Source organism: Pelmatolapia mariae, linkage group LG16_19 (assembly GCF_036321145.2).
Source record: "Pelmatolapia mariae isolate MD_Pm_ZW linkage group LG16_19, Pm_UMD_F_2, whole genome shotgun sequence".
NCBI classification, from domain to species: Eukaryota; Metazoa; Chordata; class Actinopteri; order Cichliformes; family Cichlidae; genus Pelmatolapia; species Pelmatolapia mariae.
In genome coordinates this window covers 41,539,512-41,562,178 of record NC_086241.1, presented here as the reverse complement: position 1 = coordinate 41,562,178, position 22,667 = coordinate 41,539,512, and the positions used below count along the sequence as shown (strand labels likewise).

Sequence of the window (22,667 nt, the reverse complement as noted above, 5' to 3'; positions counted from 1 at the left end):
AAACCAAACATTAACATTTAGAAGTGATCTAAGTGACTTATATATCATTTTTAACCTCAGTAGTGAAACCTCTATTAATAAAAATAGTGTACATGTACATACGTGTACATACCTTAATAAAAACAAGCAGGTGAGATGTTAGAACGCTTTTATTTCTATTCTAGTGGACACTCAATACTATAGACAGCTGCTGGGGTTTCTTTAACCTGAGTAGTGAGAAGACCGCGAGCGGGCGGGGAGGGGAGGGGGGGGGGACGATGTGCCGGGAGTCCGCTGTTGAGTTTTGGACGAAATGCATTCTGGGATATATAGCTGTACCAAGTCTACGCCGATGCATGCTCGATAAAACGGGCGGATCGAGAACACATCCGGGACTTTTTCGCGTTCTCGGCGTGATGCGTACTTCGAATTGGAACAGTACTTGGTCTCCGACTGATGACGTATCACGAGTACACGAGAACGCAAGTACGCACAAGTACGCATATTGATAAACGCCCTTGGGACAGCTATATATCCCAGAATGCATTTCGTCCAAAACTCAACAGCGTACTCCCGGCACATCGTTCCCCCCCGCCCCCGCTCGCGGACTTCTCACTACTCAGGTTAAAGAAACCCCAGCAGCTGTCTATAGTATTGAGTGTCCACTGAAATAGAAATAAAAGCGTTCTAACATCTCACCTGCTTGTTTTTATTAAGGTATGTGCACGTATGTACATGTACACTATTTTTATTAATAGAGGTTTCACTACTGAGGTTAAAAATGATATATAAGTCACTTAGATCACTTTTAAATGTTAATGTTTGGTTTATTTCAGTGTTTTATTTGTTCCTGAGTAAACCGGTTTGGCTGTGATTAAAGTTAAGCTTCATAACATGTTACTCACAGTTAAATTAAGAGGGGAGGGCAGTAAAAACTCCGGACCTGTGACATCATCACGTACGCAGGTGTTCCAATTGTACACATCGCGAGTCCGTGCTCGCGTTCTCGGCGGGTACGTACTCCCGTGCGTTCTCGGCGAGTACGTACTCACCGAGAACGCGAGTACGTACTCGCGTACTTGGGCATTGATAAACGGCCTTCATCTCACTATCACTAGTGCCGCGCTCCCACAATGCATTGCGGCGTGACGTCAACTCCAAAGCCCCTAAATGACCTACCCTACGTGACGTAGGTAGCAAAGGTAGGATAGAGTACCACAACACCGGAAATAAACTTAACTTAAAGGTACGTGCCGGTGTGACGGGCTTCAACGTCACGTGGCCGCTCAGCTGCGCTGTCATGTGATAGAGAATGTGTGCGCGCGTACAGCGTCTTGTCAGCTAGCGCTCAGGATGGACTGCAGAGAGTCGGCGTTATTAGTGTCCGTTCTCCTCCTGGCTTTGGATTTGTGCTCTGCTCAGAATTATGTCCTGAGCGATGACGGGGGGTTGGGAAGGGTTTTTGATGGAATTGGAGGTTTAAGCGGCGGAGGGGTGAGTTTAGTGTACTTTTACTAGAGTACTTCCTTGTACGACACTGCCTCCACAGGAACAAGCTGATCTATGCATGCCTGCACGTTTCTGTTTCTCTGATTAGCTTATCATTTTACTAACAGAACATTTCGACTTGTGCCTTAATGTAGGCGACGTCTCGGTTACTGGTGAGTTATGCGGAGCCGTACCGCAGCCAGATACTAGACTTCCTGTTTAAGGTACGGCAGAAGCAACTCATTCACACAGTTCAGTTTTAAGCACGGGAACTCACTGCTCTGTGTTCCTATTTTCAGCCAAACTTTGGAGCTTCTTTACACATTCTGAAGGTGGAGATCGGAGGTGATGCGCAAACTACTGGTAACGTACATTTAGTCGCACTATATTCCCGACAGTTTCTAATTTGTAACTTCTTACATTTCCATTTCTCTGCTGCCAGGTCTGCATTATAACCCGCAGCTAAAGTCCAGCAGAATGACACAAATTCCTTCTTAACAAGGAAACACTTGTGACATCTGCTTCATATGGATCTTAAAGTCTTGTATGGATAGGATATTGGCTATAATCACCACATATTTTGGTGCTGGAATCGAGATAGACACTTTGGATCATAGTATAACTTCAAGAATAAACTGATTCTCTCCATTTTTTTGGTATTACTGAACCTCTGACTTGATCAGATGGAACAGAGCCGTCTCACATGCGCTATGAAAATGATGAGAACTACTACAGAGGCTACGAGTGGTGGCTTATGAAAGAGGCCAAGAAGAGGAACCCAAATATCACACTCATAGGTAAGAAGAAACATTGTTTCCTTTTCTGTCTGATAACTTGACAGCAGTAAACCAAAACCAGTAGACATCAGAGGGAAAATGTCATAGTAGGAAACTGAGATTTAGAATCTACATGTGTTGTTACAAATGACCACTCCTGCTTTTCTTGGCATGAACACATTTGGTATTACTGGCAAACCTCGTGGAATTTCTGCCTGAAGTAGTTTTGATATAAAGGTATGCAGTTATTTTATTTGTAAATAATACAATAATAATATTGATATTATTGAAAACTTTAACAAGTCTGCTCAGTTTGTTGGAGAGAGAGTGGGGGTGACTGGAAATGTGACCAGATAGTGAAATTATATTAAATGTAACACAAAAAGAATCATTGTCTTTTCTTGTGTGTCTGCTTATTTTCATATAGGTTTGCCCTGGGCGTTTCCCGGTTGGGTGGGCCGTGGCAAGAACTGGCCCTATGACTACCCGGATGTCACTGCAACATATGTGGTGAACTGGATCCTTGGTGCCAAGCAGTACCATGACCTAGACATTCAGTATGTTGGGGTGTGTATACCACTTCTCAGATTAGAATGCAGCTCTGCACAAACCCACAAAATTCATGCAATAATCATCTTTACTTCAACACACGTAAATCTGTGTTGAAGTAGGGATGATTATTGCTTGTGTGGTCCTTACAAAGGCTGCTTCCTCAAAAAGTGAATGCTTTGCAGCTTGGTGGCTTTTGGCCTGTTTTGAACTTTCCTCTCATATCAGGATTATAATTAATTAATATAGCTATTAATTATAATTCTTTGTTACATTTCAAACACACACAGTCATTTTTGAGCTCTGGTTAAACTGTTTGAACATCTGACTGCTTGCAGTATCTCTCAGTATCTCTGGCATTCTCAGGATTTTTATAACCAAAAGTAGTAATGGTCAAAACTTCTAAACACTAAGCAGTTTAAAATTAGTTGGATTTGAAACTTATTTGCAGCCACCTAGTGACAGTAAATTCTCTAATGTAAGTCCTGTTACCAACTTCTATATTTCATTAAATATAAACCAGGAATTGGAACAAAGATGGACCTCTAGTAGCAGATGTGAATCTGGTAATGTGACCAAGTGAAAACCAGCCCACAAACACAGGGAGGAAAAAACTAGTTCTGTTAATGTTAAATGTTACTTATTGCTCTCTACAGTAACTTACATGGCTTTGATTTATTCATGTTGTCTTAATCCTGTGCGACTGTTGTTGCATGGAAGTAGCCCTGTTAGAAAATGAAGGGTTTCTGTCAACTAAAGTGTGACTTTAACATGGTAAGTGGGAACGTATTAAAGCCTGACTTTGTTGTAAAATGTGACAGATGACATTTATTAGTTGCTTAGTACTGAAAGGCCTGCCTGGAATATAAAAGTCATCTTTGTCCGTTGAGGTAAAGAAAGGCTGTTTTCATTATTTTGCAAATACTGTGTTCAGTTTGCTATAAAGCCTGTTGCATCAAAGCTTTACCACGTGATACTGGATTGATGGATTTGCCTTAGCAGGAAATTGAGCCTGCAAAAGTTTGTTTGCAAACTAAAATTCTCTTTCATCCATTTTAGATCTGGAATGAGAAAAGCTTTGACATCAAGTACATTAAGGTAAACATAACTTACTGGAATCTTTCATTGTACTTTTGTCATAACGAGAAGCCTGCAGTGTAAATTGAAGTAGAAAAACAGCCACTAACATTGAGTTGTCCTACTGAGAGATGCAGTGTGACGGTGTTTGGGATGATTTTAAAGCTCTAGCTGAGTTCCACTGAGAGCATGTCTTTGTCGCCAAAGGTGCTCCGGAACATGCTGGATAAAGTTGGTCTAACTGATGTTGGCATCATCGCAGCAGACGGCGATTGGAGTGTCGCTAATTCTATGATCCTTGACCCATATTTTAATAATTCTGTTGATGTGATTGGGTAAGTACAGAGTCTCAAGAAGTTTGAAATGAAATGCTCCCACTGCGTAAATCATTGGACCAGGTGGCACAGTAAAAGCAGAACTTTTACCATGTGCTATAAGTTTACTTGAAGGCTATTTGGTGCTTAACGACTGATTGCGTAAATCCGAAATGTCCACTGAGTTTGGGTGTGTCTCTGTTAAAGCACACTCTCCTTCCACAAGTAAAGCTACACTAAAAAAATTTTAAACATAAATGTTTCCCAAATACAGACAATAATCATAAGTGCTAAGAAATTATGATTATTGAATTTGGAGTCTAATTTGCATCTCTCTCTCCTGGGTACTGTAGGATAAAATGAATGACTGCAGTTGTGCCACACACTAATAAAAAATCAAGCACCTAGGCATGCAGACTGCTTCTACAAACATTTGTAAAAGAATGGGTCGCTCTCAGGAGCTCAGTGAATTCCAGTGTGATACTAAGTTGTTTTTCCGGAGTTGGGTTTAGCCTCTTATTTCCAGTGAAAAGAAACAGTTAATGCTTCAGTATAAGACATTTTGAACAATTACATGCTCCCATCTTTGTGGGAACAGTTTGGGAATGACAGTATTCCAACATGACAGCACAAGTGCTCAACGCAAGGTCCACAAATACATGGATGAGTGAGTTTTGCAAGAAAACCTTGACTGGCCTGCAAAGTCCAGACCTCAACCTGATAGAAAACCTTTGGGATGAGTTGGAGCAGGCCTTCTTATCCAATGTTGGCATCTGACCTCGCAAATGCGCTTGATGGTTTAGAGGAGGAGTGATATAGGTCATCTATATCCACAGTAAATAACAACAGAGGGTCGATCAGTGTATATATATGGAGGAGGACGGGAGTGAGGTACAGTGACTCCAGCCATCTGTAAAACACAGTGGAGGCTCTGGCATGGTTTGGGGCATGAATTTGGGGATGGTTTGGGGATGGAATTACGAATGCAGGAAAGTACGCTCATATTTTATTTCACATTTAATAACATCTGGAACAAATCTGATTGGCAACAACTTTATTATAAGCATGTCAAAAATTCCAAACACACTGTCAATGTAGTAAAACCACACCTGGACAGAAAAACACTATCAGTCATGGACTGATCCATTAACATTACTGAAGCAGAGTAGGATCATCTTGACAGAAAAGAACAAAAGGTAGCTTGTTAAGAAATAAAGGTAACCATACCAAATATCAAGAGTTAGTGTAAAAGCAGATGAAGCTGATCACACTGAACAAACTGCTTTCCATCATAGACAACCAATCTCATCTACTCCACAATACACTAATGAGGCAGCAGAGCTTGTTTTCCTCCAGACTGGTTAGCACTGCATTAGCAGATTTCTTTTGACATTGCTATCTATCCAACTATATAAATTGATGCTTGCATGTCCCGTTTCCTGCCATAATATAAAGAAAAAAGTAAAGGTTCAAGACTGTACAGTAACATTGTAGCATCAGAGAGCACCAAAATGTATCAAATATTAAAGGACTGGGAAGCATAACCTCAATGATGACTTCTAATAAATCGTCCCAAACATGGACAGAATCACTGAAATGTTAACTGCAAATTACATTGTGTACTTTGCTTTAGACAAAGGACGGTCTCACAGTCATAAACTACAGTTTCTACAGCAGATTTCCTAACCTGTTTACTGTTTTCGTTGATGTTTTCTCATAAATGCATATCAAACCTAGATTTTCTCATTTTAAAAGCAGCTAGTATAATATAGCGTATAAGTTAAAACTCTTTGCTCTTAGCTTGTGCCACTTCACGTGTTGTCAAAAAGGCTTTTCAGATTGGCTAGTAAACAGTGCAGCATTTAGTTGTCTCTAAGGCTACGTTCACACTGCAGGCGAAAGCGCATCAAATCCGATTTTTCCCTATGCGACCCATAGCTGATCATGGTATGACAGTGTGAACGGCACAAATCCGATATTTTCAAATCCGATCTGGGTCACTTTCGTATGTGGTACTGAATCCGATACATATCTGATGTTTTAGAAAGCGACTGCTGTTTGAATGGTCGTGTCGCATTAAATCCGTCTTTTACGTCACTGACAAAAGACAGACGCCAATTATCAGCTCCGGAGAAGCGCCCGAGAAGACATCGCGAATGCTTCCTGGTCATCCAGTGTAGATGTTAGTCCAACTGTTGGGAAGACAACTTTGGAGAAACGTGAACATTTTATTTGTACTGTATAATCTGCAGATTCTGACAGAAATCTGCAACTATCCTTTGAAGCACCACTCCTCTCTAAAACAGCAATAAGGATAATTATTAGGTTATTTACATTATTATGTAAATAACAAAATAACTTAAAGCAAAAATTGGGAAACGTAAAGTCCAAAGTATTTAAGGGCCATCAGTAAAACAATATTGTTTGCTCTGAGTCTAAACAGAGCGCGTTGTGTGTGACGTCTTCTTTTGCGCATGCAGGCCACTTTGAGGGTTCACACTAGTTTGCTGTCACATTTATTTGTAGTGTGGACAAGCAGATAAAAAAAATCGGATTTGACCAAAAAATCGAAATTGAGCATTAAGACCTGCAGTGTAAACGTAGCCTAAGCCAGATGTCTCTCTGTAGTTTGTCCCTCCTATTGCATCAAGTCTTGGTAAAGGCAGGTTTAATGCCACCAGTTTCTTGAGAAACTAGTTCTGTATATACAAGTTTTATATGGAAGCAGAAAAGATTGTATAGACAAATTCTGAATTGTGCTAGCTGTGAATCCGTCTTCTCTGCTGTCAATCTCCCTCTATGACTGTGATTGTCTGCACCAGCTACTGCGATACACTCTGGATAAGAGTGGTCTGGAGAGGGTCAAGATCATAGCCAGTGACAACCTGTGGGAGCCCATTGCCTTCTCTCTGCTGCTAGACCCTGAGCTGAGCACAGCTGTAGACGTGATAGGGTAGGATCCTCCTCTGTGCATAGTTTGTATAAGTAGCTATTTTCTCTATCCTCAGCAGCTAAAACTTCAGCCAGCTGTCATCTGATGGTTGCTGCTTAAAAATAAAACACTTGGATCACTGCTTTGAAAACACTGCCCTTTCCTGTGTGATGTAATATGTATACTACTAGCAGTAAAAACATCCTTTTTCTGATGGCACTATAGCACAGAGTAGTTTGTTATTCTTTCTTTTGTGTTTAAACAAAGTGCAGCATTTAATAGCTTCTAAGACGGATTTAATCCAGGTTTCAGAACCTATCACAGCACAGAAACAGCTTTGCTGAAGATCACGAATGATCTTCTTATGGCCTCTGACAGTGGACTTCTCTGTGCTTGTCCTGCTAGACCTCAGTGCAGCGTTCAGTACTGTTGACCATATTTTATTACAGTGATTAAAGCATGCTGTAGGTAGGTATTAAAGGTACTGCACTGCAGTGGTTTGTATCATGTCTATCTAATAGTCTACATTTTTTTTTTTTTTCATGTAAATGGAGAGTCCTCTTCACACACGAAGTTTAATTATGGAGTTCCACAGGGTTCTGTGCTTGGACCAATTCTGTTTAAACTATACCTGATATCCCTTGGGCAGTATCATTAGAAGACATAGCATACATTTTCACTGCTATGCAGATGACACCCAACTCTATCTATTCATGAAGTCGGGTAACACACACCAATTAGTTAAACTGCAGGAATGTCTTAAAAAGACAGCTCATAAAGATGTCTCATAATCACATTGATGAAGTGTTTTGCTTTTTCTTTTGCTTCTAATCTCAGAAAAATGGTATCTAAATAGATGCTTGGCCTGGATGGCATCCTGCTAATTGCATACAAGGTCTTGAATAATCAGGCCCCATCTTATAGTACTGTATCACCACATGAGAGCACTTTGCTCTCCGAATGCTATCTTACTTCTAGGGTTCCTAGGGTATTTAAAAATAGAGTGGGAATTATACTCATCTCTCTACATTTAATTATTAGTTCTTATTAATCCGTGGTTCTCTTCCGAAGCGTGTCTTTGTCCTGTTTTCCTCACCTAAATCAAACCGGTCACAGCAGATGGCCCCACTCCCTGATCCTGGTTCTGTTGGAGGTTTCTTCCTGTTAAACGGGAGTGCTTCTTTCATACTGTCTCCAAAGCGCTTGCTCATAGCGGGCTGTACGATTGTTGGGGTATTCACTCTACCTAACAATATAAAGCACTTTGATGTACCTGTTTTTGTAATTTGACGCTATATAAATAAAACAGATTTGAATATTCATTCAATTGCTTATAGTTAAGTATAGTATTAAGTATAGTAAAAGCCAGTTCTGTTTTCCAAAGCTGGTTAGGTTACGGTTACATTTTTTTGTTTGCAGTAGATCACACATGATGTTTTTCTTTGGTGTGTGTGCGTGTGCGTGCGTGCGTGTACAGAGAGAAAAAATAGCTTAAGATTTGATCTACTGTAAGGATATATACATAGATGGATAGATATTCAAGGATAAATCTGTTTTGTTGTTGTTGTTGTTGTTTGGTTTCTACTGCATTTGATGTTCCTAACCCTTTCCCATCTGAGGAAATGATAAAGAATACAAAGTAGCCTCCTTAAAACTGTGAATTCCTGTCCTTTCTGAATAGAAAATATTGTTTAAATATCTACAGCTGAGAAGTTTTGTAAGCACAACACCAAGTATTTATTAGACTGCCACAAACACCTAGTGAAATGATGGCAAAGAACTGTTTGACAAATAAGCATTGTCTATCCTTCGTTTTTCTGCTGCCCAGAGCTTATCATCAATATCTGCAGCTTGGGGTCATTGGTGAGGGTAAATTTACAGCTTTGCTCAGTTCCTCCCTCACCACACTGGACTGGTACAACGCCTGCAGCACTGCTGATGCCACATCAATCAGTCTCTCCCACTCCACTCTTGAGCAAGACCCCAAGAAATTTAAACTCCTCTCCATGGGCCAGTTCAGTTCAAATCAATGCAGTTTTATTTATATTGCACCAAATAACAACAACAGTTGATTCATGGCACCTCATATTGTAATTTAAAGGAAAATATATAAACTTAAAACAAATTAAAAGAATTTCAAGAAAACTGCAAAAAATATTTGTCAGACAGCTGATAGATGCGTGACGTTTCCCTTTGGTCTGCAAGTCCAGGCCCAGAGACCAAAGTGGTGGATCTAAAACAGACATAACTAAAGTTAATCCAGTGGTTAGCTGCACAGAGATAACCAAAAAGCATATAAAACATAGCTGCTGCAAGCTGGGTGTGCTACGAGCTTGGGGTGTAACATAATATAATATAAGACCATTTAGATTTACACAGCATGATCAGACACTAGTTCAGACCAATGAGCTACTTACTAAAGACACCCTGTCACATCTTCCTCTTCTGTCCACTCCACAGACTATCTATTGTGGTTCATCTAGATATTATTTCAGGCTCTCTAAACTCACAGTTAGTGGAGCTCTGCAGCCAGATGTCTAAGAAGCAATTTTACCTTTCTTAGGAATGCTGCATGCTTAAATCATAGAAGCTATGTAATGCTGTGCAACAGATTAATGGGACAGCAGTGCAGAGGATTCAGAGCTTGTCTTAGAATCCTCAGGTTTAAAATATTTCTTCAACATTAAAGTAATCCAGTGACACAGCAAACAATAACTCGTAACGGTTCCAAACTTGATTTTTCAAGTTGTAAACAAAATGAGTTTAAAAATGTGTTTCTGTCGCTGTCCCAGTGTAACTTCAGCCTGAAGTGTCCATCAAAGTGAATGATTCGTTAATGACCCTGTCCTTCTTTGGGCTCCTCCTCGAGGCAGTCAAAGTGCGAGCAGGATTTCTCTCCGAACACAGAGAGCTACACACAATAATGGGTACTGTTGCAGCACGGGCAAAGTGGGCACTCTTGCGTACATAACTTTTTTGTGCGTGCAGGGTGCTGAGTTCTGCGCACGCTGAATTTAATTGCAACCTTGAAGTTAAATTATTTCGCAGCCTAACATGTCTGGGCCTATAAACTAGATAATACTACAAGCACAATCATTACAATTATTGCACAAATGTAGTACAGACCAAGATATTTGTTTTAATGTTCTTGATTGTTTTTTGTTTTTAAATTGATAGAACAAAATGATGTGTTTTTTGTTTGTTTTTGCTGTATGGAAACAGCTTGAATACAGAAATCTGAACTGTGATCACCAAGATTGACCTTTTGTATGTCCAGATTGGACTATTGCAACTCTCTTTACTTGGAGCTCCAACTCTCCCTCCTTCAGCTCCTGCAATTAGTCCAAAATGTGGCAGCACGCCTCTTAACTGGCACTAGAAGGCATGAGCACATCACCCCTACCCTCGCTAACTTACACTGGCTTCCCGTCAAATATCGCATGGATTTCAAAATCCTTCTGCTCACTTTTAAAATTCTAAATAACCTGGCCCCTAGCTACCTAACTGATCTCCTTGATCTGTACAACCCAAAGAGAGCACTAAGATCCTCCAGCCAACTGCTCGTAATGCAACCAAGGTCTTGTTTAAAAACCAGAGGTGACCGTGCCTTTGACATTGCCGCCCCTAGACTCTGAAATAATCTCCCAGTTGATATCCGTAAATCGGAATCAACTCAGCCATTCAAATCATGCTTAAAACACACCTGTTCAACTTAGCTTTTGAAGCAAATTAGTTTGACTTTCATTTGGCCTGCACTACACCATGCAATGTAATTTTAATTGTAACTGTTCTACTTGTTCCTTGTTCTGCCCGCATTGCGGTTTTATTGTGAAGCACTTTGATGTACACTAGTCTTTCAAATGTGCTATAGAAATAAATTTTGACTTGACTTGACTTTTGTATGTGGTGATCAGGGCTCACTACCCGGGTACCACCACAATAACAGAGGCCCTGAAGACACAGAAGAAGCTGTGGTCGTCAGAGGACTACAGCACCTTTAACAATGAGGTGGGAGGAGGTTGTTGGGCTCGTATCCTCAACCAGAACTATGTCAATGGACAAATGACTGCGTAAGTTAAAAAACAAGCAGTACATGCTAGCAAAATATTAAGCATTTCACAGAATGTATATTAAATTTGTTGAATTTTAATCAGTTTGATGGTAAGTTTATTTTTAGTTAGAATAAAGTGTAAACTTGGTGAATACATGCTTTGGACAGACTGTTAAGCCTTAATGTCGAACAATGTGGTTAATGACTGTGATCCTTCCTCCAGCACCATCTCCTGGAATCTGGTGGCCAGCTATTATGAGGATCTCCCATTCGGCAGGGACGGGCTCATGACAGCTGAGGAGCCCTGGAGTGGCAATTATGTGGTCGAGTCTCCAATTTGGATCACGGGTCTGCATACAGAGACAGATAGTTTGAAAATGTGTTTCAGATCAACATAACATTTCTCATAATAGCAAAGTTATTAGAGGGTGTTCTGTTACTTATTTATCGTGGATCATAAAGGTCGGCAGTGTACTTTTAAATCCAGAAATCATGACACTAACCCTTAGGTTCTGAGTAAATATAATTCATTATGTCACTACATTTTTAGTGTTGACTGTATGTTGCATACTGATGGGGTAGACTGCATGTCATTAGAAGACATCTCACTTGTGAGACAGATTTGATGGGTTGGTGAAAGTTTTGGCATGAGAGCAATCTGATTTTTTTTAGAAGTGAATTAGTTTGACAGTTGTTGGGTCTGGCTGAGCGATTGTTTTGTAACCCTTTGTTTTCAAATGTTTTCCTTGCAGCCCACACCACACAGTTCACCCAGCCAGGATGGACCTACCTGCAGACTGTTGGACATCTGGCACAAGGTGGAAGCTATATTGCTTTGACTGATGGGAAGGGAAATCTCACTGTTGTCATAGAAACAATGGTAAGTTAGTTACACACACACACACACACACACACACACACAGAGCTGGTAAAATAAGTACCGAACATGTCAATTTAATTTAATTTAGTTTTCATATTTTTAAATATTAACATACTTTTTAGTAATTCGCTTTCAGTCTGGTGTACTCAGTAGCACTGAAATAATAATATCAGAATAGCCCCACCCAGGTTGGAGACAGAAACACTGGAAGAACATATGGGAAAAGGACGCAACAGATAACTACAATGCTTAGTGGTTAGTGGATCTAAGAGCTGACACCATGAGCCTCCCTGAACAGGATCCAGTAAGGATCCCCAGAAGGGACTGGTCTCATCCAACTACTGGCCAATAACAGGCCTCAACAACACACGGAAGCTCTTGTCAGATCTCACAGCGGCTAAGATGAACAGGCACATGGCTGAACATGAGCAGGGAACCAAAGAAATTGACATAAACATCAGAGGGGGCAAAACATCAGTTCCTGGTAGATGGAGCAGTCTGTAGACCGTAAGACCAGACTGACCAACTTGTGCACCACCTGGGTTGACTATAAGAAAGACAATGCCAACTCAATGCCTCACACATGGATCCTGGAGTGGCTAGAAATGTACAACATGACTGACAACAGGACCCTAAGAGCCTTCATCAAGAACTCAATGAAGATGTACTATTGGCTTAAAGTTGGCCTCTACTTTTGTTCATTACAAGTCATGCCAAATACAAGCAGAGAGTCTTATCATCTTATCACTATGCGGAACAGAGCTTTCAGTCTCTTGGCTCCTCGGCTCTGGAACTCACTTCCTGCAGAGATAAGAACTATAGATTCCCTTCCCTTATTTAAGTCACAGCTCAAAAACTACTTGTTTAAACTGGTTTACTGGCTTTAATTCAGATCTTTTTTGCTGTCAAATCTTGTTTATTTGTTGTTGTTTTTTGTATTCTAATTTATTTTAAACTATTTTAATCCACTGTTTTATTGATATCTTTTTCTCTTTCTAAGGTGACCTTGGGTTTTAGAAAGACGCCCTGAAATAAAATGTATCATTATTATTAGTAGTAAAACCATTTTAGCCGACTCTGTAGACAATGTTTTTTTGGGGGTTTTTTTGTGTGTGTGTATGTGTGTAGCTCAAATACATATAAATATATAGCTCAAACATATGAGCACTATCAGCCACATCCAACTCTGCTTTCTAATGTTTGGAATGCTCCTTTTAACAAAGCTTTTTGTTTCCTTTATAGACTCACAATCATTCAGTGTGCATAAGACCTCCACTACCTCCCTTTAATGTAACATCCCAAAATGCAACTTTCTGGCTAAAGGGGTCTTTTGTAAGTTCATGTTATCTTCTTGAATCTGCTGAGAGTTTCTGACTTGTACATCTCTGATGTTCAAGATTATTTATTTCTTCTTAGGCATCCATTAAAGAGCTCCAAGTGTGGCGGTCACAGTTTGACTTTAAGACGAACAAGCCTTCCTTTTTTGAGAAACTAAAACCACTGAAGGTATTGTTTACACTCTGAAGAAAGATTCACCTCAGTGATATGTGGGCACCAGTTTGTCAACTGTAACACTGTCTTTATATGACATTAGCTTGTAGATGGCTCGTTTACCCTGAATCTGGCTGAAGACGAGGTTTACACACTGACCACTGTTAGCACAGGAAGCAAAGGCAGCTATCCCGACCCACCTCCCTCAGCTCGCTTCCCTAAAGTGTACAAGGATGACTTTGATGTTCGTAAGTTAACCATGTGCATGACCCCAAATCTCACCGAATTTTTAACGTCCATTAAAATGACAGAAAAAGTGACCTTTATTTTAAATCTGCTTCTGTGTATGTATAGGGAGCCCACCTTTTTCAGAAGCTCCATACTTTGCTGATCAGACAGGAGTGTTTGAGTACTACATTAACCTGACTGATCCTGGACCTCACGTTTTCACCTTAAGACAGGTTCTGACAGAAAGGCCCATCACATGGGCAACGGATGCTGATCAGACCATTAGTGTCATCGGAGACTATTACTGGTGAGTAGACCTGTGACTACTATGATTACTTTAGTTGGGTTAGTCACTACTATCACTAACCCAACTAAAGTAATCCATGGGGTGTCTGTGGCTCAGGAGGCAGGCAGACACACACACACACACACACACACACACAAAATATATATATATATTTTCTCCACCCTGTTACATTGTTATTTTATACAGGCAGAACCTGACAGTGACATGTGACGTCTTCTTGGAGAAGATGAATGCTGGTGGTGTGTTCATAGCAGCCAGAGTGGATAAAGGGGGACAGTCAATCCGCAGTGCTAAAGGAGTCTTCTTCTGGGTGTTTGCTGATGGCACCTACAAAGTTACCAATGATCTTGGTCAGTACAATCTGTATCTGCTCCAACCTTATATAAGAGTGCTCAAAGATGTCTTAAAAAATGATCAATCTGTCTTTATTAATGGGCTGTGTACCACAGGGTTTTAATGTTCCACTAGTTAAACAATTAATTACAAAGCTATTACTTGATCCTGCTGTCTTAGCTAGTTCTAGGCCAGTCTTCAACCTTTTGAAAAATGGCCTAACATAAATATTAGATTTGTCAACTCTTTCTCAAATTTTTGAAAGAACAGTTCTAAAACAAGTAACTGATCATCTACAGAGGATTGATTTTATTAAAAATGATAATAATACATTTTATTTAAAAAGCGTAAAAATCATTTTACGCTATCGTTTGCTTCGTGGTGTCGCAAAATAAACTGTTTACAGCAATATTTTTTCATTGTTTTGATGGTCACTGTAGTGGCTATATTGATTTCTTAAAGTTCTCTCTTTCTCTTATATTTAAGATAACCACACTACAGACGGACAAGCGCCTGTTTTTATGCGTTGTCGTTAGCAACAACGACGGTAAAACCACCGCGTGTCCGCTTGTTTATTTTCCACGTAAGCCTTTCACAATAAAGCTCAAGATCCTGTTGAGACTTTTCAAAATAAACTGAATCACGTGAAAGATGCACAGTATTTACGGATGAAAAGCCAAAAAGAGCCGTCAGGTGCTAAAAAATAAACCTTAGACTCAAACGTTAGAACAGGCTTTTCCCCACAGCACGCTGTGTAATAAATACTCACAAAGAAAACAGCGGCCGTTACAACTTACGTCTAAAAATGTATAGTTTCATGCATCGGTTAAAACACTCGACTCCAGGTCCACGACGCCCAGCTGGAAACACTTCACGCAAGTCGAGCTGCCCGAGATTCACAGAATTTACAGAAAATGTTACATTTTTGTGATTTATATCGTTATCGGGACAATAGATGTCTTATATCGGGATATGAGATTTTGGTCATATCGCACAGCCCTACTTTAAGCAGAGATTGGCGTGCCTCTTTGTTGGTCTCCTGATCTGAAGGCACTGTCCCATGCTCTTAGTAGGGCTCGCACCTCACTGTTGAGCCATGGCTTCTGGTTCGGGAACACTTTAACAGTCTTTATTGTTGTTACACTCTCATTACAGAAGATGATGAATGAGAGTACAGCAGATGTGTGGCCCTCCAAGTCTGATCCTTCTGCAAATACACTCCAATTCATGTTATCAAAACAGTCTTGTGGGGCCGTGGTGGCTTCCACGGTCTACACTCGTACTGTTTTTACAGATGGTTTTTGTCTTTGAATTAGAGGTTTATAAGCAGGGATCAGGGACAGAGAGAGATGGTCTGAGAGTCCAAGATGAGGCAGTGGGGTGGCTTTGTAAGCATCTGGGATGTTGGTGTAGACCTGGTCAAGTGTGTTGTTTTCGCTTGTCGGAAAGCTCACGTTTTTAAAGAATCCAGGCAGGACAGATTTCAGGTTTGCATGGTTAAAATCTCCTGCCACGATCACAGCGCAGTCCGGGTGCATTGTTAGCTGTTTATTAATGGAGCGCTGGAGTAGCTCCATGACTGACTGCACTGCAGTGGTTTGTCATCTAATAGACTCCAATTTTTTTCCTGTTAAGGAGTCTTCTTCAAACACTAAGGTTAATTATGGAGTTCCACAGGGCTCTATGCTTGGGCTAATTTTATGTACATTATACTTGCTTCCTTTAGGAGGTGTCATTAGAGGGCATATCATACATTTTCAGTACTATAGAGATGATACCCTGCTTTGTCTTTCCATGAAGCCAGATGACACGCCAATATAGTTAAACTGCCGGAATGTCTAAAAGACATAAAGAGTTGGATGACCTCTAATTTCCTGCTTCCGAATTCAGATAAAACTGAGGTTGTTATAGTCGGCCACAAAAATCTTAGAAATATGGTATCTAACCAGAGGCTTACTCTGATTGGCATTACCTTGGCCTCCAGTAACACTGTGTGGAATCTTGTAGTTGTTTCTGACCAGGGTATGTCCTTCTGTGTGCATATTAAACAAATATGTAGGACTACTTTCTTCCATTTGTGCAATATCTTTAAAATGAGAAATATCATGTCTCAGAGTGACGCTGAAATACAGGTTCATGCATGTATTACTTTTAGGCTGGACTACTGTAATTTGTTATTATCAGGATGTCCTAAAAACTCCCTGAAAAGCCTTCAGATGATCCAAAATCCTGCACCAAGAGTACTGACAGTATTGACAAAGCTCCTTGAGGACACTGCTGTTAGGATTTGGCACTGTATAAATAAAATAGAATTGAATTGGTTCATCACACTTAACTCCAAACTGAAAACCAAAATCATCACTTGTAGTCTTTTATTTCGTAGACAGTTTCTCCATAATTTCCATAGTTGGACAGTTTGTTGTTGCTGTGCCTCTCATCACTGTTCTTTTGTCAACAGTTGGCGAGACTGTACTCGCAGAGGGACAGTCTGGTACTGAGGTACATAGGTGGTACACCTTGTCACTCACTGTAAAAGTAAGTAGACACTTTTTACTATTTCTAATGTTTCTTTATACTCTCACTTCTTCCACTGTTATGATGATTAAAGGAGTTTTTAATCCAATAAACCATGTTAGGACTTGGAGATTAGATCAACTCAGATTAGCTACTCTCATTATTAATAGTATCTTTAGTCAGCATCTAAATCACATGAGAGATTTAAGATGATGTATTAGCAAGACAAAGTAAAACAAACTGCCTTTTTCCTACTTGGATTTTATGTGGAGGGTTTTTTTAGTTGATTTGTAGATTTGTAGGTGTGTTAATACAGTATGTCAAAATCAAGAAATAACAGAAGTCACACTTGAGGTTGTACTGAAAAAAGGCAAGGTAAACAGATCATATATGAAGGCAAAATAAAAATGAAGGATTATAACCTTGACGATACAATTAACTGGGGGCAGTAATCAGTCCTGCTTGTTGGTAGCTGTGCAGGAACAGTCCTTTCTGATGTAGGTTATTGTGTTGACACACTGTAACTAAACATTTCAGCAATATGCCTGTCTTGTCAACAGCCACATTAATTTACGAATTAACCTATGAAAAGTCACATTGTATCTTGTTACATGGATTTGAAAATGTAAAGATGTTTTTCTCTTTACTGTAGGGACAGTATGCATCAGGGTCACTGAATGGATACCCTCTGTGGAAGAATGCTGTGGTACTGACCCCAAAGGCTGGCTGGGCTGCCATAGGAACACGCTCATTTGAACTGGCCCAGTTTGATAACTTTGCTTTGGTGGCAGAGTGATGAATTAACTTTAAATCATGATTTACACTATGCTGAATGTCCTGATTCATTTATGGACGTGATTAGTACTTTACAGCCGATAGCTTCAAGCATAATAATCATGTTGTGTGTAAAATTTTGGGCATTGTATTGACAGAAATGGGTTATAGTATTTAATTACCATGTAATTATGCATCACTGTGTTTTTGTTGGAATGATCCTGTCATATCAAACCTCAGTCCCGAACAGAAACTAATGTCTTTCTACAGCTCACAGCCAACAAAACACTGGTTTAAGACCTTTCTTTGAAGAGATGCCAAGACTTCAAGATAAGGCTGGAAATGTGTTGGGGCATAACTTGTAGTGAATCGTGTGTTTTTAGCACATCAGAATCAGTTCAGTTCAGTTCATTTTTATTTCAAACATATACATTCACCAACATTTCATAAAATCATTCCATGCAGTTGTTTGAAAAGGAGTAGGCAGAAGTATATATTTATTTAGCCCTACCCCCTCAGGTTTACATCCTCATCATCTAAATTTGAACAACAAAAACGTATACAATGCCTTCAACTTAGAACATAACATCACAAAAAAATATTTTCTCATGTTCAACTAAAACTATATTTAGGTTTGCTAATTTGCAGAAGAAAATAATCATCAGTTTGACTGCTGTCTTGGGTTAATTGCATTTTCTTCATTCTTATACTTATTTAAAATTTCTTTTTTGAGTTTTATTTTAAACTGGTTTATATCACTACTGACCTTTATTTCTTCTTTTAACTCATTCCTGAATTTAACACCCGCTATTGAAATAGATATCCTTTTCAAAGTTTTCTTACTCTTTGTATTTTTAAATTCCACTTCCCTCTAAAATTATACCTCCCTTCTCTTTCTAAGAACCATTTACTTATTTTGATTGGGAGCATCCCTTTCCTTGCCTTATATATTATTTGCATTGTTTTAAACTTCACCAGATCCTGGAATTTTATAGCTTGTGTCTTAATAAAGAGTGCGTTTGTGTGAGCCCTATACCCCTCCTGATTTATTAGTGTAATGGCCCTTTTCTGCATTATGATTATAGTCTGAATATTACTTTTATATGTATTTCCCCAAACCTCTACACAATAACTCATGTATGATAATAGTAAAGCACAATATAACATATACAATGTTTTCCTATCCAGAAATTGTTTTACTTTCCCCAAGACAGCAATGCCCCGTGCTAACTTTCCCCTCACATAAGTGATGTGTGATTTCCAACAGGCCTTATGATCAATGATCACACCAAGAAATTTTATGGTATTAACCCTTTCTAGATATACATTATAAACACAAATTTCAATGTTAATGTTTTTCTTATAGTTTCCGAATAACATAAATTTTGTTTTATTTAAATTTAAGGACAATTTGTTTCTATCAAACCACTTCTTTAATATCTTTAACTCCTGTGTGATCACCTCCAAAACCTGTTGAAATTCCACACCTGAACAAAGTATATTGGTATCATCTGCAAAAATTACAAACTTTAGTATCTTCGATACTTTACAAATATCATTTATATACATAATAAACATTTTCGGACCCAATACTAATCCTTGAGGTACTCCACATTCAATATCCATCAATTTAGATTTAAACTCATTTATTTGTACATATTGCTGTCGATTCATCACATAGCTTTTTATCCAATCCAATACCACACCCCTAAACCCATATTTTTCCAGTTTGATTATTAGAATTTTGTGGTCAACAGTATCAAATGCTTTTTTTAGATCTAGAAAGACTCCAAGTGCATACTTCTTGTTATCCATACATTCTGTTATTTCTTCCATTAAATCCATCAATGCCAAAACTGTTGATCTATTATTTCTAAACCCATACTGGCAATTCGCCAACAATTCATGTTTATCCACAAAGCTATCAAATCTTTTTAGAAATTGTTTTTCCAGTATCTTAGAAAACTGGGAGAGTACCGACACTGGTCTATAATTTGTAAAACAATGCTTTCCACCTGATTTATAAATGGGAATAATTTTTGCAACTTTCATTTTTTGTGGAAAAACCCCTTCCTGGAAAGACAAATTAAAAATATATTGTAGCGGTTTTACAATACCATCAATTACTCTCTTTACCGTTACCATATCAATATGACAGTCAGTACTTGTTTTGTTCTTAAGTCCACTGACAATATCATATATCTCCTTCTCTTCCACTGCTCTTAAAAACATTGAACTTGCATTCCTTTCAATGTTTCCTCCAGTCTCCCTTTCTGTCATATCAACCTTTATTTCCGCAGCCAGTTTTGGCCCTATATATTTACAAAAAATTCATTGAATCCATTTACTACTTCGTTCATTTTACTAATAGTATTTGTCCCTTCCATAAAATACCCAGGGTAGTCATTAGTCCTTGGTCCATTTTTTATTATACTATTTAATACCTTCCATATCCCTTTCATGCTATCTTTATTATCTTCTGACTTTTTGATGAAGTATTCTTTTTTACAAGTTCTTATTATGTTAGTTAATTTATTTTTATACTTTTTATATTTTTTCTCAGATTCTGTAGTTCTCTTTTTAATGAATTCTCTATATAAGGTGTTCTTTTTTTTACAGGCACTTTGCAGTCCCTTCGTCATCCATGATCTTCCTGCATACTTATCTTTCCTGTTGACTTCAATGAGTAGGCTGTTTTTCTCTAATAAGGCCATGAATATGCTTAAGAATGCCTCATAGGCTTTATTGACATCCTTGTGTTTATATACAATAGTCCAATCTTGTTTTATTAACTCATTTTGAGACAATGCATTGTCTTTTCTGTTCTAATTGTTTTATATATCGTCTTACATTCATTTCTATGAACTTTATAGCAACAGTCATAAGTTACAAAAACTGGTAAGTGGTCACTTATATCATTTATCAATATCCTGCCTTTTATATTTTCTTCCATTACATTTGTAAAAATATTATCTAATAGAGTTGCACCATGAGTGGTTAATCTCGTCGGTCTTGTTATCAGGGGAAATAATCCCATACAATACATTGAATCAATAAATTCTTCAATACTCTTATTATGATTTGGGTTCAATAAATCAATATTAAAGTCTCCACAAATAAACATTCTTTTCTGATTCAGATTTGTATATAAGTCCTCCATAATGTCCTTAAAAGTCTCAATCTTTGACCCTGGTGTTCTATATATGAAACTGACAATCATATTTTTCTGTTTTTTCATATTTATTTCCACTGTTATACATTCCATCACTCCATCTACCACCCTCGTCATTCTTCTCATTTTTTCAAACCTTAAATTTTTATCAACATAGAGTGCCACCCCACCTCCTTTTTTATTAGTCCTAAGTGGAGGAATTCATATCCCTCTATCTCAAAATCCTCTTCTTTTCCAGTGTTTATCCAAGTCTCTGATATTGCTATCACATCAAATGATGGATTAAACTGTGCTATATATTCTTTAATAAATTGAAAGTTTGCATATAGACTTCTACTATTGAAATGAACCATGGTTATATTCTTACCCCGCTCTATGTTCCTATTAAATTGTTCCATTGTATAATAATTACAGTCCTTTAACATTTTGGTAAAAAAATTACAGTCAGGATCTATATTGCTATCATACCCCAGTGTCCCAGTTTCAACATCCATTTGATTTGTTACTTGAAATCTGTCAGACATCTGACTTTATTATATATCTTATCCACATACCATCACCTTTAACAATACTTTGTCTAAGCCAAGTACCAACCAATTTGACAATTCATTGAAAGTACCATCGACCATCCCAATGCTTTGCCTTACATTTTATCAGCCGTATTTTTCTAATTCCGCCAGCTCTTTAATGACTAAGACCTTTGCCTGCTCCGGTGTTCCATTTAACTTAATGAACACTTTACAATCTGATGTCCAGGTTGACTGTATTTTCTTCTGTTTTCTTAATATCACACTTGTACAGGATGTGCCTTATAGCCTGGTGTTAGAATCAAATGATCATATTAGTATTTGGTGTTAGCCATGTAGTTGGCTTGTCACTACCATAGGAGCATCCCTCAGTTTCCTCAATGGGCTCCACCCCTCATTTGTTGCATCTGTTTTCAAAACAGCTAAGTTTCAACGCACCACGCTTCTCAAAAATAATACTTAATGTCTTGGCGGTTGCCTCCATCTCCTCCACATAGAAAAAAATATATCATATGGCACTGAATCCTGGAACTTTGTTTGATGTGATTGTAAATGATTTTGTAGTTTGACTTTATATTGTCTTAACTGCTTTGAATAAATCAAATAGAAAGCCAACCACAAGTGTAGTGTAACCTGAGCCTCCTGCAGAAAACAAGTTTACTAAACTGATATTGTGATAACGCCAGAGCCAGCAATATTTGTTCATTCAGTTGTTTTAATGAAAAAACGCATTATTTATTATGTATTAGCAATATTATGTGTTTAGACACTCGAGCAATAAACTAAATCAGATAGTTTTTTAATAAGGACCACTGTATGGATGGTGGACAATTAAAATCTACATTAAAATCTACATTTTAATTTACATTCATAAAATCACTAACTTTAGGGTCCAATCCTAATCTGTTTCCTATGTTTTGAGTACCCTAGTTGTCAAAAGTGGAATAACACTGGGATTTGGTTTAGTCAGTAGAAATCTCCAGGTTAGGATTAGATATACAAATTCTGTGGAGAAAGTCAGGGCAAAATACTGGTCTAGGTGTTTGTCTTACTCATTTTTCCAGTCCTAGATTGTCCGAACTAATGTAAACTTCTGAGTACCATGGCCAAAGGAAATGGAAATCGTAATTTCAGAAACTCTTATAACACTGTTGCATCCCATGAATACGACAATTTAAGCAGGCTTACCAAAGGTGATCACCTGTTTTGTTTTTGTGTTGTTTTTGTGTTTGTTTTTTTAAACACTCACTCTACTCCATGCTGTTCATGACATCT

The 22,667-nt window shown here is 38.5% G+C and overlaps 1 protein-coding gene across 2 annotated transcripts; it reads left to right on the top strand.

The window, feature by feature from the left end:
- The first annotated feature begins 1,210 nt into the window (after positions 1-1,210).
- On the top strand, positions 1,211-21,196 carry LOC134645035 (galactocerebrosidase-like). 2 transcript variants are annotated; one of them, XM_063498272.2, is made up of 17 exons: positions 1,211-1,473; positions 1,623-1,691; positions 1,767-1,830; positions 2,151-2,264; positions 2,671-2,810; positions 3,852-3,890; positions 7,006-7,136; positions 11,030-11,185; positions 11,390-11,514; positions 11,919-12,046; positions 13,289-13,378; positions 13,463-13,552; positions 13,641-13,785; positions 13,892-14,072; positions 14,259-14,422; positions 16,864-16,940; positions 17,572-21,196. In XM_063498272.2, exons 1-17 carry the CDS (start codon positions 1,333-1,335, stop codon positions 17,713-17,715), a joined length of 1,998 nt encoding a protein of 665 aa, XP_063354342.1. In that variant the 5' UTR covers positions 1,211-1,332; the 3' UTR covers positions 17,716-21,196. The 2 variants fall into 2 exon arrangements, with proteins under 2 accessions (XP_063354342.1, XP_063354341.1); XM_063498271.2 differs by lacking the exon at positions 7,006-7,136 and adding an exon at positions 4,077-4,204 and having other exon boundaries at positions 1,213-1,473; positions 17,572-21,194.
- The last annotated feature ends 1,471 nt before the right edge of the window (positions 21,197-22,667 follow it).

Excerpts from the sequence above, each read along its gene's own strand:
- LOC134645035 (XM_063498272.2), top strand. The coding sequence starts at position 1,333 with ATGGACTGCAGAGAGTCGGCGTTATTAGTGTCCGTTCTCCTCCTGGCT. Across the intron at positions 1,831-2,150 it reads AGGTGATGCGCAAACTACTG|ATGGAACAGAGCCGTCTCAC; the intron begins GTAACGTACATT and ends TGACTTGATCAG. Across the intron at positions 3,891-7,005 it reads TTGACATCAAGTACATTAAG|CTACTGCGATACACTCTGGA; the intron begins GTAAACATAACT and ends TGTCTGCACCAG.